Source organism: Xiphias gladius, chromosome 15 (genome assembly GCF_016859285.1).
Source record: "Xiphias gladius isolate SHS-SW01 ecotype Sanya breed wild chromosome 15, ASM1685928v1, whole genome shotgun sequence".
NCBI lineage: Eukaryota > Metazoa > Chordata > Actinopteri > Istiophoriformes > Xiphiidae > Xiphias > Xiphias gladius.
The window spans coordinates 5,339,781-5,366,225 of NC_053414.1; the positions used below are offsets into that span (position 1 = coordinate 5,339,781).

A 26,445-nucleotide genomic window follows, 5' to 3' on the forward strand; every position below is an offset into this window, starting at 1 on the left:
CTCAGTGAAGACTCCCAGCATGCGGCTTGTGTTCAGGTCCTTGAAACAGAGGGAGGACGCTCCACTCTGAGAATCACCTTCCTGAGAAAGACTGATTCAGCTGAGTATTTGTTCAAATTCACAACACCAAGCTTTGAACGGAGGAGTAGTTTACCTGGTCCATACCAGACTGTCAGATGTCTCGTCCAGCTCTGCAGGTGCAGGTGACCAGAATACTAAGTCCACCAGTTTTATACTGTTACAGCAGCTGCATTCCCACTGGTCATTTTTTACTTTCTTATACACATCACTTTTACCTGTGCTTTCAGAGGTTATTAGGACTACAATTTCCTTCAGTGTGTGAATTTACCACTATGTGATTAATACAGTATGAGGTTATGTTGTTAACCTACTGTACACTCTTAATTTCTCATCTTTTTTACTGCCAAATGCAGCAAAGCATGCTGGATAATTTATCCCAGAAAGAAAATTAAATTAGAAAATAGAAAATTATTGGAAGTCAAAACGGGAAGTAATTTATTTACTTTACTTTACAACAAGTTATTGGAGTCTTCACATTTTTAATGTTAGCACGACCCCTACAGCCACAATAGCCACATTTATGGGGAGTATGCCAGGCTGAAATAAACTGGAATTATCCTTTAACATCAGCATGTTAGCCTTGTCATTTTAAGATTGGTAGCATGCTTATGTTAGCATTTTGCAAATCACAGCTATGCTGATGAGTTTTTTTTATATTTCTGGGTGGTTCTTTTACTGTTTTTTTCATACCAATGCTTTGTCACGTTAGATAGTATGTTTCTGTCTTCTTTATCTCCCTATTATCTCACCAGTAGTTTTAGCCCCGTGTGATTTTTACTAGCCTTATAGGGTTGTTCCTCTTAGAAAACATCTGTATTGTTTCTTCTGAATAAGTACTCAAAGTATCTGCAGTAATGATGGAGGCATAACTGGTTTTGTCAAGTGTGAACCACCCACCTCAGATTTTGCTTTGAAATAAAGCCACCACAACCCCAGAAGCTCAAAGAGGAAACTTTGATGTGCTGGAAGCACCAAGCCTTCACATCTGCCCTTAGTACTGATCAAAACGTTTCCTCTGTATTTACCTTGAGGATTACTTTACACACTGTTCACAAAATTTAACCCAACCAATTCAAACCTACAGAGAGCCTTGAGATAATGTACACACAGCCTGAAGCTGCCAGGAAATAGTAATTGTGAGCGAGGCACTATTGGTGGGAGAACAAAGGGGGGATAAACTTTCACTTTTAGTTTGCACAATACACTCAGACACCAGTGATTCAATATGTTATGTTTCTTCCTAAAGTGGACCTCTCAAGAAGAAAAGAAAGTGTTAGAGGAACTACAAGGCTACGAGATTAATCTCTGTTGTTTCCATAAACTATTGTAAGAAGTTCATGGATCATTTGCAAGACAGTAAGAATCATTTCTTCATTTTGTCTTGGGGATTTACAGGCATTTGTCTGTTCATGCATATTAATAATGTAAAGAGGAAGGAAGACGGGCAACTTGTAACACGTTAATGTCTAACAAATTATACAGCCACAAAAGACAAAGCTGTCTTCTTCCTGGTTTGATGAAGCAATGCTTATTGTAACAGTATTGCGTATGATCTACCTACTAATTTGATGTAACAGAGACGTGAGGCGCAGCCATGAATTTGAAATTTGCTGTCTTCCTTCTCACATTGTCAGGTACTGTACATCTACATCTATAATGTAAAGGAGTTAGCACGCCTCAGAAATTAAGAGGAAAGTGTTTGTTTGTTTTATTTTTGGTGAGTAAATAAATTTGATGTGTGGTAGTGCAAACCATGAAACACCAGACATTTACTTCTCTTTCTATAAATTTATGTGTAGAGGAAGACCAACAGACAGCCGTTTCTGTTTTTCACACCAGCAGCATCTCTATGTACTTAACATTATAAACTTTATAGACTGAAGTACCATTGAAGACAGTAAAGCTAATTCATGTCATGTGGGATGGATGGAAGTGCACTGTGGTAGAATGTACATTTGCTCAAGTATTGTACTTAATTATAAAGTTTAGAGTACTTAAGTTGAGTATTATCTTTTCATGCTACTCATACTTATACTTCTACCCCCCATACATTTCAGAGAAAAGTTGTAGTTTTTACTCCACTCCATGTTACTTTACAAATGAAGATTCTTGCGTACAAAACATATGACGGGCTTATGAAAAATGATGCTTTGTTATAAATTAAACTACCCATTTGTATATTTTGTTTAAAATGCCAAACATTTCATGGATCCAGCTTCTTAATGTATGCGGATTTGCTTTATTTCCATTTAATTGTTTTAATAATTTTAAATAGTTTTGAATAATTTAGAAGTTTGGAGCATTGCTTGGGCAAAACAAATATTGTGAAAATGTCACTTTGGACTCTGGGCAATTGTGATGGGCATTTTTCACTATTTTCTGAATTAATAATATAATAACCCATTAATATAATATATAATAACACAACATTCATGGGGGCCATTTTACATTTATCATTGAGTAATTTTATAATACTGTAAGTACATTTTCCTGATTATACTTACATACTTTTACTTAACTAACATTTCCTTTGTAGGACTTTTAATGGAGTACTTGAACTGTTTCAGTATTAGTTCTTTTTCCTTAAAAAAAAAAAGGATCCAAATATTTCTTCAATCACTGCTTTTTTACATTAACAAAGAAAAAAGTTCATTGCTATGTAAAACTTCAGCATATTTCTGCTGCCCTTTAAAGATCACTTAAAGATGGTTAGGCTTCTGAATATGGTTAGGAAATACAAAGTGAAGATAACATGAGTTAATATCATGTCTTTCATGTCACAATAAATTATTTACTATAGGAGTTGCATGGTGGGCGACAAACTTAAAGTGGCACTAATCAGTATTTTTATTTAACAACTGGTCAACTGACCGTATAATGTTAAAGGTGTTGCGTGTTGTAATGAAGCCACAGAGAATTAACACCTGACTCTGAAGAAATCTTAAGCTCAGTTCTAGTTAAGAGAAGTTCTAGTTGTTCTGCAGTTGAACAGTCTGAGCTTTTTTGAAATTAGCCCACTAAGTCTCACATTGACTTGAAGTGGGATGACATGAGAGCCAGAGTCGTTTTTGGTAATGCAGTTTTACACCTGGACACACCTCTATTACAAACAGAAGTCTGTCATGTTACACACCTGACTCTGCAGTCCCACCGAAGTTCTCCAGAGCATTTTTGCGTCTTTCAGCCGCTCATTGATATGGTTTTCGGGCTTGAAACTGTACTGTTTTGGTTCACTTTCACTGCTCTAATAGCCTTGTTTTCCGTTCGCAGCTGTTTTCGGTTAAAAAAGTCTTTAAAAGAAGAGAGAAAAAGAGAGAACCCACTGTACACTTCCTGATCAGCACCAAACAGCAGACACTTAGCTACTAGCTGGTGAGCACACTGGAGCATTTAGTAGCTAGCGAGTCAAATATTGGAGACCAAAAACTGAGCTAAAGAGAGTGAATATTGGACTCACGTTTCTCAGGTGCAGTTATGACATGATGACATGTAAATCCATGTTTTCCATATTAACTTAACAACTTTTTTTGCCTCTTGAAGTTTCGTGAAAAACAAGCTGTGGACATAACATAGTGACTTATCACCTTTTAAGTTTATATGGGGAAGTTGCTCACAAACAGCAGACACTGACCAATATTATCATTAATTCGGAGTCATGTTTGTGTCCACCTGACAAACATTAAGTTCAAAAGTCACTCTTCTTTTATCTCTGTTTTTGGTCTCCGCCAACTCCTGAGGGAAGTATCTGGCTCTTTGGCTGCTAAATGCTCCACTATGTTCACCAGCTAGTTGCTAACTTTGTCTGTTAGCTGAGTTCAAAGTCAATAAAATAATTGGCAGAGCTGATATCGATAATGCTTTTTGGGTTTGGCACTACAAGTAATTACTTTCACATTACACACAGTCATTTTTCTTATACTCTTAATGTAAAAATACTGATTTAGTCCAACTTAACGAAAGCCTTGTTTTATCTTGCTAACTGATTGAGAAGACATGCATTTGCTATAGATTAGGTTGTAAGTAGTAAGTGAAAAAACAAATAAACAAAAAACAAACTCTTTGAGAGATGAGAGAAAGCGAGTAATGGTGTTAAATCGCATCAGTAAAGATAAATGTGTAGACAGATGCAAAGACAGGAGGGACATGGTGTTGCCTGTTGCTTCCACCAGAGCATTTCCTCTTGAGGAAGAAACAAGTGATGTGATCAGGGGGAAAATTTTGAATTCCATATATCTTTCACTAAAAACTAGAAGATTGTTGTTCGCTGTGAGATGCTGCAAACTCATAGTTCTTGGTTTGACTAGGGCAGATATTTAGTTCACTAAATTAAAAAAAATACAAAATTTTGTGAATGTTTAAAAGTAATTACCAGTCAGATGCATAGTGTTAATTTCTTCTGCCTGATGTTTGAAAGCTGTGAGAACATCAGGAAAAAACTAAGTTGATTTTGGTAGGTGTGGCTATTTCTCTACAATAAGTCTTTCTTTTTTTTAAATTAATTTACATATCTACTATCTACAATAGTTGCCAGTGCCTCACTGTTATGCATCACATTGTGTGGGAGCCTCGCTACAGCGAGGAAATTAACCAAGCAAAGCAGACTTTTTTTTTTTCCGTGAACCGCACCCTTCAAATCTTTATTCTTCAGCTTTTCGTTTTATCTTGTTCAGTAAATACCGTGTTAAAGTACTGAGATTTAGCACATTGCTGTTCCTTCATTGTACCCTCTGTATGATGTCCTTAGAGATTAACCGTAGAGATGTTCATTGCATTATGAATACTCATTATGTAAAACTGTAAACTGTTTTTAGATTGCCACATATCTTTGTTTACTTTGGCATAAACTAAAAACGACAATAAAACTTGTCTTCTACAGTATATACCCTTTTTTAAAGCAGACATTACAAAGTCCCTAACAATGTGGTAAAAGTATAAGAACGCTTGACACAGCACAAGTCTTAAGCTCAGTTCTAGTTAGTCAGTTGAAAAGTCTCAGCTTTTTTGAAATTAGCCCACTAAGATAATGAAGTTTTACACCTGGACACACCTCTATTACAAATAGAAGTCTGTCTCCTCATGTTTTGAATCTAATTGTGGTTTCTGCTGTGCTCTGTGTTACAGTGGTACTGGGTCAGAATAACTGGAGCGTGAAGTACTATCGTACTCAGATCTGTGCCTTAAAAGGCTCAACAGTGGAAATTCAATGCACGTACACAACTAGAAGTCACAATTACTATGAAAAAATTTGGTATACTCAACTGAATGTTCAAAAACCTGTGGATCTGACAACGGACGGAGACTACACAAATCGTGTGAGCAACAGTTGTATTTCGAAGACCTGCACTCTGACACTCACGAACCTGAAAGAGAGCGATTCGGCTGTGTACAAGTTCAGTTTAATGAGAAACGCAGTCTTTCCAAGATATTCTAATGAACGCGGAGTCACTTTGTCTGTCACAGGTAAAATTTTCATTTATGGGTTAATTATTTCCATATGTTCAATGTCTAGAAAAGAATGTTATATATATATATATATATATATATATACTTTGTATATTACACCATACCAACATAACATTTTAATGTTACGGCTGATTGATGCTGCGCGCGCGCGTGCGTGCGTGCGTGCGTGCGTGTGTGTGTGTGTATTTTCATGCGTGTATGTTGAAAGTTTTGTCTGCAATGACATTTCTGTTCCTTCTTCACATATCCACCTATCCAGATCTAAAGGTGATCCGACAAGCAGATAGAATATATTCTAGCCACGCAAACATGAACTGTCTCAGCAGTTGTCCTCTATCTGTTGATATTTCCTACATCTGGTACCGTAATGGAGAGAAAATTTCAAACAGACAATCATCTTACTCAGCCTACTCAAATCTTGAAGACAGCGTTTCCTGTGCATTAAGGGGATACGAGGATTTCCCTTCTCCTCCAGTGTGTGAGTTTAGACCACAGTCTTCCACTAACATAACGTCACCTGGTAGAGCCTCATAATTAGAGATGTTTTTAGCATGACTCTGTGAACGGCAGTCTGCCACTTCAGTCCAGACTGAAATGTCTCAACTGTAAGATGAATTGCCATGAAATTTTTTAGAGAAATTCAGTCTCAAGAGGATGAATCACACTTAATTTGGCCGACCCTGACATTTCTTCTAGACCAACCATGAGGCTGAGAATTTCTTTTTATTGTTGTTTATTATCTATCTGATGGATGTCCGTGAAATTTGGTACAGCTATCCAAGGTGCAGCGAGGATAATTTCTAATGATTTTAGTGATCCACCTACGTTTTCTTCCTCATGAGGTTGACTCAGTGGTTTTAAGTGAAATTTCTGCACAGCTATTCGATAGACAGCCATGAAATAAGGTACACACAGGATAAATTGTAAAAAGTTTGACCCTCTGCCTCGTCATCTAGCACCGTCATTAAGTCAAAATTTTTAAATATGTCTTGCTTTGGTTTCTCACTATCTGTAAAATTAATCACATTCCTTCAGTCTCAGCTGCCCTTTGTGTTGAGTGCTAATTAGGAAATGTTAGCTTAGTAACATGCTAAACTAAGATGGTGAACATGTTAACTGTGTGCACTGCAAAACAGTTGACACGTTCTTAATTATTTTTTAAATAATTTTATCTTTCAGGTTTCGAAGGTCAATCCTGCAACAGAGTGACTTACAATAACAGAAGCATCTGTGCCTTCAAAGGCTCATCAGTGGACATTTCTTGTACTTACAACAGCTATGAAGAAAATGTTGAATCAAAATTCTGGTTCAGTCATAAACATAGTCAGGAGCCTGTGGACCTTAGCGAAGACTCCCAGTATGCAGGCCGTTTTCAAGTCTTTGAAACAGAGGAAGGACGCTCCACTCTGAGAATCAGTGACCTGAGAGAAACAGATTCAACCGAATATCGCTTCAAATTCAAAACACGACACTTTGAATGGAGGAGTAGTTTACCTGGTACCACTCTGACTGTCACAGGTACTGATGAACACAAAAAAAGATATTTAATATAGAAAATTTTTTTGTAAATTTGAAAGTGAATACATTCACCGAGCACTTTATTAGGGGCACTGTATTAATACTGGGTAGGCTTCCCTCTGCTCTGAAAACCACCTTAATTTGGTACATTATCATGGAAGTAGCCATTATAAGATGGTAAATTGTAGCCATAAAGATAGATAGGCTGTGACATTCAAAGTAATGATTGATTGGTATTAAGGGGCCCAAAGTGTGCCAAGAATATATTCCCCTCCCCATTACACCACCACCACCAGTGTGGACTGTTGACAAGAGGCAGGTTGAGTCCATGGATTCATGCTACTGACGCCTAATTCTGACCCCACCATCTGCTGCCTCAGCAGAAATCCAGATTCATCAGACCAGTCTACGTTTTTCCAGTCTTTAACTGTCCAATTGTGATGAGCCTGTTGTGCATGAAAATCCCAGTAAATCAGCATTTTCAGAAATACTCAGACCAGCCTGCCACAGTCCAAGTCACTGAGATCAAATTTTTTCTTCATTCTGATGTTTGATGTGAACATTAACTGAAGCTCCTGACCTGTATCTGCAGGATTTTATACACTGCACTGCTGCCACATTGTTGGCTGACTGGATATTTGCACAAATAAGCAAGTGCCAAGGTGTTCCTAATAAAGTGCTCAGTGAGTGTATATTCAACATTTGCTTCCACATTTACATATACACTTTGATTAGATCATTACTCATTTTGCTACTAATACAGCAACTGCATTTCCCATTTTGACTCCTTCACCGTGTGCGAGTGTCTTTGACAGTGTATTCTCAAAAGAAATTTCTGTTCCTTATTCACAGATCTAGATATTTCGGTGAGGGTGTTTCCCTATCTAAATCTCCAGTGTGTTACGACTTGTCATCAACTCGATGGTTCTTCCTATGTCTGGTTCAAAAATGGACAGAAAGTGGATGGAGAAAATTCTTATTTTTACTCATACACATATGATTATAAAAACAGCTATTCTTGTGCTGTAAAAGGATTTGAGAATTCCCCCTCTCTTTCAGTGTGTAAGTTTACTTTGAATCATTGCCTTAGTATAAATTACTTCATCACAACCATATAGATTTTTAATATGGGTTATAATAAAATATATAGCAAAACCGCAATTTTATCTTTCAGGCTTCAATGGTCAATCCTGCAACATAGTGAATTACAATCACAGGAGAATTTGTGCCCTCAAAGGCTCATCAGTGGACATTTCTTGTACTTACAACAGCTATGAAGCTCAAATTGAATCAAGATTCTGGTTCACTGCTGAACATAGTCATCAGTGGCAAAATCCATCAGAGCCAGAGGACCTTCATCGAAACGCTCAGTTTTCAGGTCGTGTTCAGGTCCGTGAATTGCTAGGACGCTCCACTCTGACAATCAGTGACCTGAGAGAGACCGATTCGGCCGAGTATCGCTTCAAGTTCAAAACACGAGGCTTTGAATGGAGGAGTAGTTTACCTGGCACCACTCTGACTGTCACAGGTACTGACGAACACAAACTGATGGATATTTAATTTAGAGACTTAATGATATTTTATCAGTGATTATGGTATACTTTATGTATAATTACAATTGATTTATATAGCAGTTTTCAGCAAAAAGCTAAAATGGCTCTCAAAAGTGCAACTACAACATATCTGGTAGCATAAAAACAATTGAGCAACGTGCAAAGGGTAATATTTACATACAAAGGCATGAAACTATAAAAAGAAAAAGGCTTGTATAAAACAGAAACAATCATGAGTTGGTATAATCCCTGTCAGTCTCCAGATGGGATGTTTGTATCAGTTTATTTATACAACAGGTAACTTCAGTTTTAAATGTGGGTGTATTTGTGTTTGACTGTTTAGTGATCCATGATGTAACGCTTTTGTTCTCATATCCAGCTCTGCAGGTGCACGTTACCAGAATATTAACACGCCGCCAGTTTTATACCGTGGCAGAGCTGAACTGTCACAGCATCTGCATTCCCACCGGTCAAGTTTCCTATGTCTGGTTCAAGAATGGAGAGAAAATTATATTTGAAACTTCTTCATCTTATACACATCACTTTAATCCTGAAGACAACATCGCCTGTGCTATGAGAGGTTATGAGGATTACCACTCTCCTTTAGTGCGTGAGTTTACACCACTTTGTAATGTCTTCAGTCATAGAACACTTAGTTACGCACAAATGTATCTTTTTTTTTTCCTGACAAAATGTAATGTCAGCATAATTTATAAACCTGTTTTTTTTTTTTTTTTTTTAAACCTTTTGGGTACTGCCACTATGCAGCTTGGTATGGTGGACACTATCGCCCAGAAAGAAATGAAAGTAGACAATAAGAGTAGACAATTAAGAGATGTAATGGTGAGTATAACTGGAGCCAAATTCAGAAGAACTCAAAAAGTCCTCCATGTCTCCCTGTTGTGGTGATAAATTCAGTATCATGTCCATTTTCATAGCATTACGACATCATCTGTAGAGCGAGAGTCATAACAGGTATTCCACTTCCCCAAACGATGTTTAACTACCATTAATGTGACTCAACACATCCTCTGTTTTCATAATAAAAGTCTAGCGTTGACTTCCCTTCAGTTAGGTCGGCTTTTTATGTGAGTCGTTGACAGTTGCTTAGAAGAAACAACTGGAATATTATTTCAGTTGATGTAAGGGCGAAGTAGGGAGGGGGTTGGGATAGGTGGACGGGTCTGAAAAACATCAGACTTAAAGACATTGTAGATGACATTGTTCATTTCCCCCCACTTTTTAAATTGTTTTTGTTTTTTCTTAAAGCATGGCCACGATTATTCCATAGTTATTTTAACCCAAACCACAATCTTTACCAAGCTTTAATTCAGTACTTATTTTCACCCACACCATGGTCTTTTCCTAAACCTACCCAAGTCATGTTTGTGGCAAAACCTAACCAAACCTTAAGCACAGCATTGTCACATCATAATACTAATTTATTTTTCAACATTTTGTAATATTTTGTAAGACATCTGCCATCCTGCTGACAGGGGCTTCAGATCAGAAAACGCTTTGTATTTGACATTATAGAGGGCATTTAATGCTGAGGTCCTGTTTAGTCAGTGAAATGAACAAAGAAGTGGAGGCTGAGCACTAGATGGGCAACATTATTCTTGACTAGCGTACAGATATCTGGTGGCAAATGCAGGGGTTCCAGTGAATAGGGAGTTGGAGCTAGGTCGATGACAAGCACCTGGATGAGCATGGATGATAATGAGGTCATAATTAAACAATGAAAGTAAAATTAAAAAAACTGTCTGGGTGGAATTATGTTCTATTTGCTATTATTATTAACAACTAAAAAAAAGTTTGTTTCATGACAGAATATGTCATATTAATCATTTTAACGTTAATATCTTCTCCTGAAGATGCTCCAAAGGATGCCTTAATAATGGTGACTCCTTCTGGTGACATAGTGCAGGGCAGCTCAGTGACTCTGTCCTGTAGCAGTGATGCTAACCCAGCAGCTAAATATACCTGGTACAAGGACAGCAAAAAACTGATCAGTAAAGATCCACAGCTTGTCTTCAACACCATCCAGTCCCCTGACTCTGGAGAGTATCACTGCATAGCTGAGAATAAGCTGGGAGGGAGTTCAACTAAATACATCATCAAGGTGAAATGTGAGTGAAACGTGTCGTATATTAAAATAAACAGCCTCAGTCTGCCAAGTTCTTTGCAAATTGTCAGCCATTGGAGGGCTTTCCTGATCATGAATTGTTCTGGCCTTACTCAGAGCATGAATAGTTTCAACAGCAAGTTATTTATATAAAAGACAATCAAGGCAATGGCCTTATTCAATGTAAGGTGTACAGCAGACCACACCAAAAAGGTGTGTAAACTCTCAGATAACCACAAGGGGAAAAATAACGGGACGGCAGAGACAGAGTATTGTATTTGAATTGTATTTTTGAGCATGATAACCCGATTGAAATGCACACTGGCTACTTTTTTTGGTCATAATTATCTATTTTCCTACATCTCCTCCAGATGCTCCACAGACCTCCTCCGTGTCAGCGAGTCCGTCTGGTGACATAGTGGAGGGCAGTTCGGTGAAGCTGACCTGTCAAAGTGATGCTAATCCAGCAGCTAACTATATCTGGTACAAGGACAACCAAATACTGCTTCAAGGACCAGAAGGCTTTTTTCATTTCACTTCCATCAGCTCCGAGGACAAAGGGATTTACCACTGCAAGGCTGAGAATCAGTTTGGACAGATCAATTCTTCAGACCTATTCATAGATGTCCAGTGTAAGTATTAGAAAATCACTTTGGTAGACAATGTATTTGAATATATTTTGATTTATCTGCCGTCTTACCTGCTTTAGGCTGGTACAAAACCAATTTTATGTTGTTAAGAAGAAATATTAAGAGTTTAGCAGTCTTACCAGCTGTCACTGCCTGCTGTGGTGCTCTTCACACTCAACTGGAACAAAGTGGAGGAATCTTCAAACTGAGTTTCTGAGCAAGTGATTGACTATGTTCTAAGTAATTTTTAGTTACAACTGCCTACTTTGGGGGGAGTAGGGCACGTCATCAAGAATGCTGTGTCTGTCCAACACTTTGGTTCAGAATCAAATATCTCGACAATTGTTTGACTGATTGCCATGAAACATCCGTGGCTCCCAGAGGATGAATCCTACTGACTTTGGTGATCCTCAGACTTTTCCTCTAGTGCCACCATTTGGTTCATGAGTAAAATGTCTTGACAACTATTGAATGAAATGACATAAAATTTGGTACAAACATTCATGTCCATCACAGGATGAGTATAAACAAGGTATGGGGCTTTGTCCAATACTTTGACAATGGCATTCAATTTAGCATCATATGTACTTTGTGTTCATTGCTGATTAGCAAATGTTAATTTGCTAACATGCCAAACTATGATGGTGACCGTGGTAAGCGTTATACCTGCTAAACATCAGCTCATTAGCGTTGTCATTGTGAGCATGTTAGCATGCTGGTGTCAGCCTGTAGTTTTTTGTAGAACCAGTGCTTCATGCAGAATATTATAATTCTTAGTTTTTCTGTGTGTTTTGTGTTATATAGTTGTGTGTTCTTTCACCTTCTTCTTTGATGCCTCTCTGGTCTTGTGGAAATCTTAGCAACAAACCCTCTTTGCCTACACATGCCTAGAACCAGGCTCCCAGACAAATATTGAAGACTTGTCTCTATTGTCCACCAGATGCTCCAAAAAATCTCACTGTGTCAGTGAGTCCCTCTAATGAAGTAATGGAGGGCAGTACAGTGACTCTGACCTGTAGCAGTGATTCTAACCCAGCAGCTAATTATACCTGGTACAAAGAGAATGAAGTCCCACCAAAAGCATCAGGACAGATCTTCACCATCACCAACATCAGACCTGAACACAGTGGGAATTATTACTGTAAAGCCCAGAACAGAAGAGGACATCGTAACTCCAAGTCAAATCTGACTGTTATGGCAAGTAAGTAATGTCTGTGCTTGCTGCACAGGTCATTTATGCCTTAAAGTTACAAGCCTGCTTATGTTACAGGGCCCAATTTTATTTTGGCAATATTTAGCTACCTAGATGGGAGACTAATTTAGCAAACAAATAGTATAGTATGTCAACCCTAGATCATTTGCAAATCAAATATGTTTGCAGAAAAAACAATGATTACTTGCCCAGAGACAAGTCTTGGTGATGCTGTTGCTGCACCACTCTTGCCTTTCAGTTTCATGCTGAAAGGCATGCTATATCCAGTTACAAGTTGCCCAAAGACCCAATATTTTCCAGTGTTTCCATTTGATCACTCTTTTCCAGGGTCAGTGAAGTCAGCAGTTGCTGGATCAATCACTGTTATTTTTCTGGCTGTCATATTCCTCTGTGCCTTCCTGTTGATTAGGTAAGCAGTTCAGTTTTATTGCAGTTATGTCAGGTAATGTGTTTCATTCAGTCAGTTTTGTTTCTAATGATTACGTTGTTCGTTCGTTCATTCTCCTGTCCAGAAAAAAGAGGTCCTTGAAACAGATATCTGAGCCTAGAGAGAGACCAGACAACATAGCACAGGTGAGGAAGAGGAGTTCAGGTATCAGTCTGAGTCCACTCTCACCTTAAAACTCATTTGAATAGTGCTTTACATCCCTGTTTGGCTAGTTTCTTCAGCCAGACTAAACCTTCTGTCCCCATCACCCTCTCTTCTTTCATCCTGTTCAACCATTTGATAAACCTATAGTAATGATCTGCCCTTTGATTGACTCTTTGCCCTGGACTCTTGTGTTATTATTTCCCGTTTTGTTTGAAATTACCTTTCTTTTGTGTCTATGGTTGTTGTACTTCCTCCCCTTGTGTGTTTTTTCTGCCTATTTGATTGCCTGCCCCACCCTGATTAGTGTCACCTGTTTCCAATTACCCTTGTCTTCCTCACTCTTTGTCAGCTCCTCTGTGTATGCTCCTTAGTTACTTCCTAGTGAAACCAACTTTGTTCCTGCTTATAATCCCTCGTGTTCTTTGTGTGTGTGGCATCCTTTTTTTTTTCCTGTCGATGCCTGTCATCTCACCTACCTGTTGTTCTACCCATCTGCCTTTAAGCCAGTCAATTTCTTGCCATCAAAGTATCTTTGCTGCATCAGCCTGCCTTTGTGTGTCTGCGTTTGGGTCCTTTCCCTTGAGTTCCTGGCTGTACTGTGACACCTTTAGCCAAATATCTGTATCACTGACTTGACCTGATACAAGGACACTGTTTTCATCGACACTGCGTAATGTGGCTTTGGCTCTTTCATTTCTTGGGGATATATATCTCTCCATCTATACATACATGTCAGTGATTTGTACATAAAGGTTGGGAGGCTGTAGCTCAGCCGGTCTAGTGGGTCGTCCACTAATTGCAAAGTTTGTGGTTAGATCCCAGCGCTGAACCCCAAATTGCTCCCAATGGTCAAACCAGAGTTTGAGAAAATGGGTGAAGTGAAACTGGAAGTGCTTTGGATAAAAATGATAATAAAAAAAAAAAGTGGTATATGAAGTTCATTTGCCATTAGGCAATTCTTGAATTTTATTGACGTTTACTTGTGAACAGTAGGGATTTCAGGGATAAAAACAAAAGTTACCTCAAGCTTCTGACTCACTTTTTGGTTTTGGAAATCAGGCTTGGTTCCAAAACAAAAAAGGGAACCTCCAGTAAATGATAACCCCTGAAATTTTAAGTATCTTGTGTATCTTGGTTGAGCCACTGGAATGACAGAACCTTTAATCACACTTTTTTTTTTTTTTACACTTTAGTCCTTAAGGTGTTTTACAATATGGTCATTTTGTGCTACGGGTCAATAAAATCTTTCCTATGACATACCTTAGTACCTAAGTCTATGCAATATTTACCCTTTAGCTAAATGTGGGTTCAGAATATGAGAACTCTTCAGCAGCAGTACAGAGAGAACCAGCAGCGCAGGAGGATGAACTTTTCTATTCCATCGTAAGATTCTCAAAAAATCAGGAAGATCCTCTGTACTCCAACATCAGCCTGGCTCAGCCCAGCAAACACTGGAGGGAAGAAGAGGAGGACGAGGAGGGTGTGGATTACACTAATGTCGCCGTTAAGAGTGCCAGTGCTACCCCAAGGTGAGTCCAGAAAAAATTTCTTTGCTTTGTCAGTGTCAATGTATTTATTCCTACAGTTTTATTCTTGCAAATTTTTTTTTAATTTCAACCTGTTGTTAGTTTATATTTTGGGTCTTTTATTATAACACTTTATATTAATACTTCGATAAATAAAGGTTTTTATTCACAGATTAAGATGCCAAGAGGCTGCGGAGGATCCATCTGCAGTGTACGGCACAGTCAAAAAAAAAGAGCATCTGAACAAAGTCTGAGCACAGCATCGGTCTGTAGTCTGTTACTTTATACTGTATCCACAGTGACGTAAAAAGACATGTCTCAGGACTGAGTTGTTCAATAATGTAGCAAACCCTATCACAAAAGGGAACGTCCTTTAGGTAGATACATCGTAATGGCATCTTTGAACATGGCTGTCAATATTGAAATGAATGGTTAATATGGTTAAAGATGTCATTTGGAGTAATATTTTATTTCTAGCTCTAGCAAACCATTTCCAATATCCTGTCAACTGCATTTTTCTATACACATTATGTCTTTACAACAGTATTTCTCTGCTCTGCTCTTTTTTCAGTTTTCTGCTTTTATTGTCAATATAACTCAGTTTCTCAATTGTTAACTTTAGTGCATTACCATTACGAGTTAGTGAGTGTAGTTAGGGTTTTGTTTAAAAGTTTTTGCGATCGCTACATAGCCAACGTTAGCATTAACAGCTGCTTACTTGCCAAGAGCTTCATCCATCAATGCGTTTACAAGAGAAGAGGTTATAATAAACCCTCTGGGCAGCGCTGCCTCTTCATCCTCTGATGTTGTACTGAGAGCAGACTGGAGGCCACAGTGACCCACTATCGTAAAGTGCTGTTACGAGACGGGGCGGGCCGGGGCTAGCTGGTCAGCGTGCTAAGTTCAGTAGAAGAAGTGATAGAAATAGAAGCAAAACAAGAGTTAACATTAGCGTTGCTTTTTTTCTAGACTGGTAAGCAGACAGCTTTTAATGATGATGTTAGCGATGTAGCCATATCAAAAACTTACATATAGCACCTTTAAGTACACATCTCATGACCAAGATGGATTTATTATTTTTTACTTACTGTGATTTTGTGTAGTATTTAAGTCTGTGAGAGTTATTTCACACTGTTTTCACCCTCTGGCTATAATTTGTTAAACTGAATGGACTTAATTGCACTGTCCTGTTTTTTTTTGTTTTTGTTTTTTTGTTTGTTTGTTTAAACAATAAAGATGAATAAAGATATTAAGTTGTTTTTTTTTTTTTCTTTTCCTCAGGCTGTTCCAACTCTCAGCATCTCAATACAAGGTTTTCAGTGTTTGAATTACGGAGGAGCCAAGAGGGGCATAGTTCTGCCTAAAAGAGACCTAAGGTCCCCTGAAAACACCAACAGTTCGAGTTTGGGCTCAAAAACGGATAAATGATCAACCATTGTTTGAGTGTGAATATGTTACGTGGTAGCAAAGTAGTTATACGATATTATACAGTCGCAATGATTCCATGCTACGACAGATTTTTGCGGAGTAACGGCATAAACTTTCTCACTAAATGGTGAGATATACTTTTGTATTTATCTGTGTAAAGTTGGTATGAGGCAGCTATAGCAAAAATCCTGCCTTTTCAGTGCTGGTGTATGAAAAGCACAGATCTCACATCTTGGCCTTTATCGCACACCAAGTTTCCTCCAGCTGTTAGCAGACAGGAATCCAGCGTGGCTCTGTCCACGGTCAAAGCCTCTGCTGCATCTACCTCGTCCCACAGGGTTGATGAAAGATGAAGATTAGGTTTTGTTTTTTTGTTTTTTTGGACATTCACAGCCTGAAACGCTTCATGGCGGAAGTGAGCTGCACTTTGCAGTGTGCTCTCTGGTATGGCGTTAGTGTTGTGTGTTAATTAAAACAGAGAAAAATTGAGAAGGGGATGGTTCAGAAGGGGAAAAAAAAAATGAGGAACGCAAACCGAAATTCAGAAATGTGCGCGGAGCAGACGAAGCCTCATGGGAAAGCAACAGAAAACATTACGTAGACATTATTAGCAGTGACATTATACACGAAACTAAAAAAAAAAAAAAAAAAATCCACAAATAGTACCCATGGCAGCGATGAAGTGCAGCTGCTTGAAAACCACAGAGTCAAATGAATTTATTTTTACTCCTCTTATTCTATGCAGTTTGGCCACAAGACTTGTCAGAAAGCCACAGTGGGTGTTATTTTCTGAATATTGAGAGAATGAAGAATCGGGGCACTGCTGCTTGGAACTGGAGCCGCAGTGTCAGTGTTCAAACCCAAACCTGGGGGATTGCTGGACAAAAGCTTAAACACAACTAATTCTAACCCACAAAGAGTCGACTCCAGGTCAACTACTCAGGAGCTTATAAAATAACTATTGGCCAGTGGTCAATGGTTTAAATTTCAGTTTGTTTGTTTTTTTCCTGAGCGATTTAAACCTGGTTTTTCCAACTTTTAAGACAAAGATAAGTGCGGGAAATAACGGACATTTACCTGCCGGCCCCAAAGTCGCGCTCTAGTTGACTTTCATTCGGTTTTTCACCGCCTACTCGGCATATTGGGAACAGAAAAAGTCGCGTCTCCGTGCATGTAAAAGATGTGACGAGGAAGGAAGCCGGGAGAGAGACAGAGCAGATGCAGTAGGACACGGTCTATCCAGACCACATCCGTCCGTTCTCGCGAGCAGGGCTGGTTATCTACAGCGATAGCCGGCGTGTTTCAACCGACGGGCGGTTGCGTGGACCAGCTATGAGCTCAACAGCAGCGGCGGGTGGCTTCGTCCTCTTCGCGCTCTCTGCGTCAGGTACGGTGCATTTACGGTTGAAATTTCGGGGGCGTCGAGCAGACACCCGCTTCTGAGGGACTCTAGCTTTGCGCACTATTTCTCTCGTAATCGCCGCCCTGTCAGTCACCGGATCGCCGACGGTTCCGCCGGTGTTGCGACGCAAAACCCGGCGACACCAGACGTTCGCCGGACGCAAAATGGATCGCGCGTCCCGCGGGTGGATCCGCCTGCGTCGCGGCGCAACGAAACCTTTCAAACGGTCCCGTCAGGTTGAGGCGGGAGTCTCCAGATGTGCCCGCGAGGTTAGCGGGCGGCAGCAGGTCCGATGCCGAGCGAAAAGGACAAACCCCGTGGCGATACAAGGGGGAAGAGAGTCCAGATGTTTGTTTTGTGTAGACGGTGAGCGCCGCGTGTTGATGGACGACAAGGCTGAACAATTAAAATAAAAGAAAAAGAAATGAAGGCTCGGCGACGGCGGAGTGCTCGTTTCCCACATCCTCGGTGGTCCATCCAGCGAACCGTCGCGGCCACCCGGAGAACCGCTCCGGCCGGTTTCTCGTCTCAATTGACTCTGCGCGCGGACACCGGCACTTCGGTGTCGTCGTGCGCGCGCGCCAGACCCTGACAAAAGTCCAGATGACACGCGACGATCTCATCTCGCCCTCGTATTTCTGTGGCTTCAATTAACGAGAAGTCTCAGTGCGGCGGTGCGGGATTTCACACCTCTCTTGCATTTCTCTTTAGTTTCAAAATCCTGAACCGACCACAGACAGGAAACAACGAGTCGAGCAAACAGACTGTTTTCTCGTGCAACGCCCCCCCCTGTCTCGTAACTATTAACTGTCCAACATGAGGCAAAAAAAAACCATAGATGGCTAAAACTCGTGGGAAAGCAGTTGAAATAGTTGAAAGTGTTGGATCAACTATTGCCTGTTACATAGTTAAAGTCTCTTCCGTAATGTGACCTAGTACAGAGTGAAACAGGATATGTGGAGAGGGTTTGGCCTCAAAAAGCCTTTAAATCAAACCTTATGGGTGTGATCGGGTCCCTCAGAAGTGGGGAGTGGCCCACACAATACAGTTAGTGCCCCCAGGTCCCCCCCGTCGAGTTCAGGATGGGTCATCAAAGAAGCATTTTTAGGTTTTGCAGGAAAAGAGAGGAGTTTGACATTTTTTTGATGCATATTTAGCGGGGCACAAGAGATCAATGGGTGATCAGCACCAGGACACAGGATCAGAACTTGAAGATGTGTTATTCATTCCACTGTGTCTTTGAGCTAATGGACAAACAGGCAACAGCCAAGGTAATGAGGGAAAGGTTAAATGGGATAGCTAGACGGAATGGATAAATGGTTGAAACAGACACGGCTAAATGGATGAAAGTTGAAACAAATGCTGGTATCAAAGGGATGCTGGAGTTTATCTGCCACGGCTGTGGGCCCACGTCTGACGAAAAAGGTCGGGAACCTTTGTTGGCGCACTGATCACAGACTCGTCCACATTATCACTTTCCCCGTCATAACCGTGAATAGTGTGCTTTTTTTTTTTTCAAGCTCGTCCGCGTTACCTGTTCAGGAGCACCTCCACACGTCCAGGTCCGTTCTCGGAAGTCGTTATAAATCTGTGGTTTTCTGCTGCGCCCTGTGTTCCAGTGGTACGGGGTCAGGCTGACTGGGGAGTGACTTACGCTTCTACTAAGATCTGCGCCTTAAAAGGATCAACGGTGGAGATTCACTGCACCTACAGGTTCCCATCCGGAATAAACTCTGTTTCAACCGAAGTTGAGGAAACATTCTGGTTTACTAAACTGCAGGATAAAGAACCCGTGGATCTGAGAACGGACTCAGAGCATGCGGGTCGTCTGGCGTATCACTGTGGCAAGAACAACTGCACTCTGAGAATCGCCGACCTGAGAGAGAGCGACTCCGCTGTGTACAGGTTCAGGTTCATAACGAACCAGCCAGGTTGGAGTTTTACTGGTTCACCCGGAGTCACCTTGTCTGTCACAGGTAACATTTTTGTTGGAATCTGTATAGTATAGCCCGTGAATCTCCGTGCATCGATCATCACTTGTCTGTGTTGACTGTTCTTTCTTGAACGATGTCTCTGTTTCTTTACGAATCCAGGTCTCGATGTGCAGACGAGTTACTCAGAACGGTGCATAATTGAAAAGTGTAGATGGTATTTTCTGAGGTGCCACAGCAGTTGTCCTGTCGCTGATCCTCGTTCCTACATCTGGTACAAAAATGGAGAGCTATTTAAGGAACAAGGAGATTACGAAGGATACTTTTATCAAGGCAGCAGCATTTCCTGTGCTGTAAAAGGACACGAGGCCTTCCACTCTCCTTCGTTGTGTGAGTTTACTTCACAGTTTTCCACGAACGTGTCGCTCTTTTGAACTTTTTAGCCAATACACCGTACCGCCGCTTCACCTTGTATCTTTTACACGGGCAACCCCGTTCACCGCAATACAACCAACTGTTAATTACTGCGGTAAAGGCTGCAGTTTTCAGAGTGATAATCAAAGATGTTTCATTTTTCAGGCGTCCACAGCAGGTGCAGTCAATTGACTTACGCTGACAGGAGCATCTGTGCCTTCAGGGGCTCATCCGTGGACATTTCTTGCACGTACAACAGTAGTGAACACATCACATCCAAATTCTGGTTCAAGTCTGAACCCGATGATACGCGGTGGCCTCGCGTGCAGCCCGTGGACCTTAGCGAAGACTCCCGGTATGCGGGCCGCGTTCAAGTCTTTGAGACCGAGGGAGGACGCTCCAGTCTGAGAATCAGTGACCTGAGGGAGACCGATTCGGCCGAGTACCGCTTCAAGTTCAGAACACGAGGCTTTGAATGGAGGAGTAGTTTACCTGGCACCACTCTGACTGTCACAGGTACTGACGAACACAAACTCATTACACAATGAGATTATTCTTAGTGAAAATGTTAATCTTGATTTATCCGTGATAAGAATAAAAACAAGTTTAACATAAGGGAATGTATTCCCTTACACCCCCTTTTACACACACAGACCATTGAACCAAGTGGTTCAGTAAGAGTAGGAAAGTGGTAGATTGCGCAGGGCGGGTTGTAACTAATCCGGACATTGTCGCACGCTGCACTTATACCCACTGGCCAGGAGGGGGAGAAGTTGTACAGGCAACTCTGTGTGTTTACTGACAGCTCATTTTATATGACACATCCATTTCGTGTTCACAGACCCAGATTTACAGGTGCAGGTGATCCGGTCTTCTGCTGGTCCAAAGCTGATTTGTCACAGCAGCTGTTTCCTTCCTGGCCGCTCTTCCTTTGTCTGGTACAAGAACGGAGGGAAAATCCAGGGAGAAAGATCTGCATCTTTTAGAGGATACGTTGAGCCTGCAGGCAGTTATTCCTGTGCTTATGAGGATTACCGCTCCCTTCCAGTGTGTGAGTCTGCCCGACTGTGTCCCAAACCAAACGTCACGTGGTGGAAACGTCAGAGGGAGAAGGCTGGCGGTTTTTCCGTATTTTGATTATTGTCATAAAATCCCACGAAAAGAGCGAAACAGCGCCGAGTGTATCCCACTAACAACCGTTGTCTGTGTACGCAGAGCCTGATTTAGCTTCACTGTCCGTGCCATAGAGCAGAGAGAACAGAGAAATCGTAAAGAAAAACCGGGGGAAATCAGAGACCAAGTTCAACACAGTGCATGCCCATCCGTCACCCCAGCCTCCACACTTAAATTATGTACTGCAGGAGCAATGCAGGGTCGTTGGTAGTTTCCCAGTTTCCCTTTTTAACAGTGCATCCTGATTTAGTTTCTACTGTGTCTGCTTCCTTCCTAATTAAGTGGGGAAAATGACAACGCTAAGGAGGGCCTTGCTTTTTTCAAAAAATATATCATAAGGTTCCCCCCACCCCCAGCGATTTTCATACACACTGGTACGCAAGATGGTGAGTACCTCCAGGATCAGCACCGTGGACAGTGGACAATATGCACAGTGGCTATAATCTACAGTAACACGTTATGTGTTCGTTCACATCCTGCAGATGCTCCGAAGGTTCCCTCGGTTTTGATGAGTCGCCCCGGCGACATTATGAAGGACAGCCCAGTGTCTCTGAACTGTAGCAGTGACGCTAACCCCGCAGCTCATTACACCTGGTACAAGGGGAACCAAACACTGCTCAGGAGGGAGGCTCGGCTCGTCTTCGGGTCCATCCAGTCCTCCGACTCCGGAGCTTATTACTGCACGGCTGAGAACGAGCTGGGGAGGGAGACATCTCACTGTGTCTCGATTAATGTGAAGTGTGAGTAAAAAAAAGTGCTCATTTGAAAGCAACGCTTGGCTTAAATCTTTCAGATTCGTTACATCTGGTTAACAACAGAGAGCTTTTGAAGATTCTCATTCACAGTGGGCTGCTGGGATTCACTGAGCCGCTCCAGCTGTGTGCTTTCACGTTCGGCACAAGACGCACCTCAACTCATAAACACCTATGTCAATACGTCTCTTCCAGATGGTCCACAGACGCCCGCTGTGTCAGTCAGTCCCTCCGGTGAGATAGTGGAGGGCAGCTCCGTGAATCTGACCTGTAGCAGTGACGCTAACCCCGCAGCTAATTACACCTGGTACAAGGGGAACCAAACACTGCTCCAGGGACCGGAAGGCTTTTATCATTTCACTTCCATCAGCTCCGAGGACAGAGGGTTTTACCGCTGCAAGGCTGAGAATCGGTTTGGACGGATCAACTCTACGTCTCTATTCTTGGACGTCCAGTGTAAGTAGAGAACATCGGCAAATCACTGGGACGCCCCGTATTTAAAAATCTGTTGAGTTTCAGCTTATGACAACGTCAGGCTATAAAGAAGCAACATCTGTAACAGTCCAACAGCTGCAGACTTTAAAGGTCGCTACAGAGAGTTTGCCGTTGCCTCCTTCACACATAATACTAATAATGATAAGTTGATTTGTGTGGCACTTAACAAAACCAAACTGCTTTACTTTGATTAAAACCAAAGACACAACTCATACAAAATGTATGAGTTGTGTCTCTGCGCATATTGTCGCCCAGATGCTCCAAAGCTCGTCTCTGTGTCAGCGAGTCCCTCCGGTGAGATAATGGAGGGCAGCTCCGTGAATCTGACCTGTAGCAGTGACGCTAACCCCGCAGCTAATTACACCTGGTACATGGGGAACGAAGGCTCACCGCAAGCTTCGGGACAGATCTTCGCCATCACCGACTACAGACGCGAACTCATTGGGAGTTATTACTGCGAAGCCCGGAACAAGAGGGGACGTCGTAACAACACCCTACATCTGACTGTTGTAGCAGGTGAGTTAATGCGCATTAATCTACACGCACCCGTTCGCTACAGCTTTTTTCACATACCTCAAACTGTCTCTAACATACCCGAACATGCAGAAACACCTTTTAATAAAACTCATGCTCAACACTTTCTGAGCTTTTACAGATGGATGACAAAAAAAAAACGTTAATAAATAAGTGGACAAAACAGCAAAAGCAGGCAGGAGGGGTCACCGAATGGTTTGATGATTGTGTAAAAGATCCCGACACAACCAACCACAACTAACACCTTTGGGAGCTTTCGGAGCAGTGTGTTAAGCTTTCACTTAGCTTACTCAAACATCCTGCAATGCCCCAATCAACTGTCTGTGTTTCCCTCTGATCATCCAGGCGCGTGGAAACCAGCAGGTACCGGAACAATCTCAGCCTTTCTGCTGGCTATCGCAGTCCTCGCCGCCTTCCTATGGATCAGGTGAGCAATCCCGCGCGACGCACGTGATCCAGTGATGCATCTGTTCCCTAAGCTTGCTAGCGAATTCATCCAATCGCTCGTCCTCCCGTCTAGAAGAAACGATTCCTTCACACGGCGGTGCACACAGCGGTGGAGGCGTGGAGAGAGACCCGACAACGGAGCACAGGTGAGACAAGGAGGAGCTCAAGTATTCCGGCGCAAAGGGAAGCAGGCATTTCAGACTGCACCTGTCAAGGTCAAACCTATTTGAAAAAGGGCTTTATTACCCACTTTAGTCTACTCTCTTCGTGGCTTCATGGTTTGTTAACTCAAATCACGAAAAGAAGCATTTTGTCAGTTCCCCCGTGGCAGTTTTATTGCCCCAGACTGTGTGACGCCTCTTATATTCCTGCTGCCACGCGAAGATCATGGTACTGGAGTGAATAAAAGTCGGGAAAATTAAATTTCCACATTGGGACTTTTACTTCAGTAGAAAATGCTCCAGATGGTTGATGGTGGTGTTTTGCGGATGATCCTGCATAATGCTGTGGAGTTTTCATTACATATGTATTTAGTGGTTACCGTAGGATTGATGCCCACACCTCCACCTTACCCTGCCTCTTGAAGTTTCTACCTACTTAAGTTTTTTCATCATTTCCAGTGAGCGGTTTTGTCAAGTCATATAGCTCATATATAGTGGGTGTGGGGTTCAGTGTTTTGCCCAAGGGCACTTCGACATGTGGACTGGAGGGAGCCGGCAATCGGAGCACCGACACCTCCGGTAAGCGGACGACCCGCTCTACCTCCTGAGCCACAGCCGGAAGAAGTACGCTGATCATTTCCTTCTGTAAAAGCAGCTGTATCACATTGTAAAAATGCTTTGCTACAAGTGAAAGTCCTGCAATCAAAACTCTACTTAAGTAGTACTACATAAGTATCACATGCAGAGTGGCCCGATTCAGAAAAGCGTATATTATATAATTAGATTAGAACTAGTGATGCGTTAATTTGTTCATCACTTTAATTTTGCAGCTGGTAAAGATGGGGCCACTTTTAATAACTTTATAAACCGCTGGGTAGCTTGTGAATTTCTCCCCGGGGAAATCTTATCTTAACCCATGATAATGCGTCCTAATAACAGTAGTTATTATATAGTAACGGCTCTCATCTAAGTGTTTTGGAGTAAAAAGTAGAATATTCGCCTCTGAATTTTGGTGGAGTGAAAGTATAAAATAGCATAAATAGGAAATACTTACGTAAAGTAGCTCAAATTTGTACTTTAGTGCAGTTCTGAAGTAAATTTACTCAGTTACTTTCCACCACTGCATACAGGACTACAGTGGATTTAAGGCCCAAACCAGTATCTGCTCCTTGCCCAGTGAAGTTACCTAAGAAGTCAAGAAAGAACAGCATATACTGTGTGAATGACCAGAGAGCCAGCTAAAAGAAGGAAGTTGGTCACGTTAGTTTGCCTCAGTTGCTCAGGCTCAGCTAAAAAAAAAAAAAAAAAAAATCTCTGGCGCGGTGGCTCAGGGTTCACCCTGGTACATCGATGAACCTTACAGGACTCCGCCTGAACATTGTGTTTTGATTTTCCAAGCAGAGGAACATTAAGTCATCTTTGAATGTTATAGACCTCTGCTGGTGACCAGTGGGGACTGCAACAGAAAGCCTCAGGATCACAGTTGTTCGGCTCAGGAAAGTATGAATACTTCCGCAACAGAGGGCATCAAGTGCCGTGCCCAGAAACTCTCCGTACCCGGGGAAGTAAAGAGCAAGAGCTGAGGCCCAAACTTCCCCGATCCCACCTCAGATCCAGCAAAAATATTTTTACCGTGCGGTCATTCGGTGCGACCGCGCAACGAAAGTCTAGTCACGCTTGATTTCTGTTTGTCCCGTCAGCTGGACGTGGGCCCGGCGCCTCACACCCCGTCAGCTGCAGCGCACAGAAATCCAGCAGAGCAGGAGCCGGAGCTTCACTACTCAAGCATCTGCTTCTCGCAGAACCAGGCAGATGCCGTCTACCACAGTGTCAGGCCCTTTGATTCCGGGAGAGAGGACGGGGTCGTGTACGCCGCCGTCCGATGTGACGATGCCAGCGGGGCGCCAGGGTGAGCAGCGCCTCTCACGGGACACATGTTCATTGCTGCGCATCGGGTCAAAAACTGTCGGTGTGAATGATTTATTCTTGCTTCCGCAGAACAAGACGTCAAGAAGACGGAGGGGATTTATTTGCTCTGTACAGCACAGTCAACAAAAACCATGAGAACACAACGTGAATCCTCGGTCTGTTGTTTACACATTGATCTTTACAGCATTAAGAGAACCAGAAGAAATAGAAACATGAAACAGAAGTGGTTTACGTAGGGTGTGTAAAGAGGAGTTTTGATTTTACCGCTGGAGTTTTTCCTTTGTTTTTGTCATTTGGGTGAAAAAAAAAAAGATGTACTTGAAACGTTACTTCAGTTGAAGCACAGGACAACAAAGTTTGTGAGATAGAAGCGAAGTCTGAATCTCGAGTGATTCGTGAACATGGACACGAATTTTCCCTTTTTTTTTTTTTTCCCCCTGAAACTCAGCACGACTTTCAAACTAATGTGTATTTCAACCCAGAGTCACGGCAGTTTCTGAAGTTACGCCCACCATCCAGCCCAGCCCCCTGATAAAGTAGTGCTGAGTGTCACGTAAAAAAAAAAGGAAAGAAAAACCTGTGCCCGTGTACGCGAAGCAATAGTTTATATTTGGTGACTATTTGGTACAAACTGCTGTGAGAGGGGGTTGCATAGGAGGAAAAACTCGGACTTACTGCCATATAAATATAACAGCCCGCTACTGTGCATAATTTATGTGTGGGAATAATTATTTAAAAAATACGATTCAAAAAAAGTCAACATTTGCGTTGCGCGAGTGCTTTAATGGGGCGCAAGGCGTCACGTGCTGTATTGGGTGGAAAAGGGGCATGTCATGGCCTGAGATATGGCGCCGTACCTAAAATGTTGCTCCCAGATATAGATGACAGCTTATAAATGGTCCTCCTTGTGCTTGTTGTCCTGTAAACCGGTTTCAGTTTCAGAGCAGAACAGTTTTGAAACATTTCTCAATCATTTTTATGATGCAAATCATTAAAACACGGTTATTGGGATGTGATTAGTCTCTATCATCACTTGATTTTTTTATTTTTTTATCCTGCTGTTAAACCTAAGCCCTTAG

The 26,445-nt window shown here is 41.6% G+C and overlaps 2 protein-coding genes across 6 annotated transcripts; both read left to right on the forward strand.

Annotated features, from left to right (window-relative positions):
* Positions 1-1,096: 1,096 nt before the first annotated feature.
* LOC120800761 (B-cell receptor CD22-like) lies at positions 1,097-15,872 on the forward strand. Of its 4 annotated transcripts, none has more exons than XM_040147090.1 (13): positions 1,097-1,437; positions 5,203-5,541; positions 5,804-6,022; positions 6,724-7,062; positions 7,915-8,124; positions 8,237-8,590; positions 8,995-9,225; positions 11,112-11,372; positions 12,310-12,570; positions 12,910-12,991; positions 13,095-13,155; positions 14,471-14,703; positions 14,873-15,872. In XM_040147090.1, the coding sequence occupies exons 1-13, from the start codon at positions 1,419-1,421 to the stop codon at positions 14,952-14,954; spliced, it is 2,691 nt and encodes an 896-aa protein (XP_040003024.1). In that variant the 5' UTR covers positions 1,097-1,418; the 3' UTR covers positions 14,955-15,872. The 4 variants fall into 4 exon arrangements, with proteins under 4 accessions (XP_040003024.1, XP_040003023.1, XP_040003025.1 ...); XM_040147089.1 differs by lacking the exon at positions 1,097-1,437 and adding an exon at positions 1,459-1,715; XM_040147091.1 differs by lacking the exon at positions 1,097-1,437 and adding an exon at positions 1,459-1,715 and having other exon boundaries at positions 12,409-12,570.
* A 1,461-nt stretch (positions 15,873-17,333) lies between these two features.
* LOC120800762 (sialoadhesin-like) lies at positions 17,334-26,241 on the forward strand. Of its 2 annotated transcripts, none has more exons than XM_040147093.1 (12): positions 17,334-17,515; positions 19,150-19,506; positions 19,624-19,851; positions 20,041-20,391; positions 20,717-20,926; positions 21,531-21,788; positions 21,996-22,256; positions 22,551-22,811; positions 23,175-23,256; positions 23,350-23,422; positions 25,138-25,346; positions 25,436-26,241. In XM_040147093.1, exons 1-12 carry the CDS (start codon positions 17,461-17,463, stop codon positions 25,512-25,514), a joined length of 2,424 nt encoding a protein of 807 aa, XP_040003027.1. In that variant the 5' UTR covers positions 17,334-17,460; the 3' UTR covers positions 25,515-26,241. The 2 variants fall into 2 exon arrangements, with proteins under 2 accessions (XP_040003027.1, XP_040003028.1); XM_040147094.1 differs by having other exon boundaries at positions 23,353-23,422.
* The last annotated feature ends 204 nt before the right edge of the window (positions 26,242-26,445 follow it).

What these genes read in the sequence shown, in the direction of transcription:
- LOC120800761 (XM_040147089.1), top strand. Translation starts at nt 1,676, where the DNA reads ATGAATTTGAAATTTGCTGTCTTCCTTCTCACATTGTCAG. An exon ending in TACCACTCTGACTGTCACAG is followed by an intron (nt 7,063 to 7,914) that starts GTACTGATGAAC and finishes CCTTATTCACAG; the next exon opens with ATCTAGATATTTCGGTGAGG. An exon ending in TGTGCCTTCCTGTTGATTAG is followed by an intron (nt 12,992 to 13,094) that starts GTAAGCAGTTCA and finishes TCTCCTGTCCAG; the next exon opens with AAAAAAGAGGTCCTTGAAAC.
- LOC120800762 (XM_040147093.1), top strand. Translation starts at nt 17,461, where the DNA reads ATGAGCTCAACAGCAGCGGCGGGTGGCTTCGTCCTCTTCGCGCTCTCT. An exon ending in CTTCGCGCTCTCTGCGTCAG is followed by an intron (nt 17,516 to 19,149) that starts GTACGGTGCATT and finishes CCTGTGTTCCAG; the next exon opens with TGGTACGGGGTCAGGCTGAC. An exon ending in ACATCTGACTGTTGTAGCAG is followed by an intron (nt 22,812 to 23,174) that starts GTGAGTTAATGC and finishes CTGATCATCCAG; the next exon opens with GCGCGTGGAAACCAGCAGGT.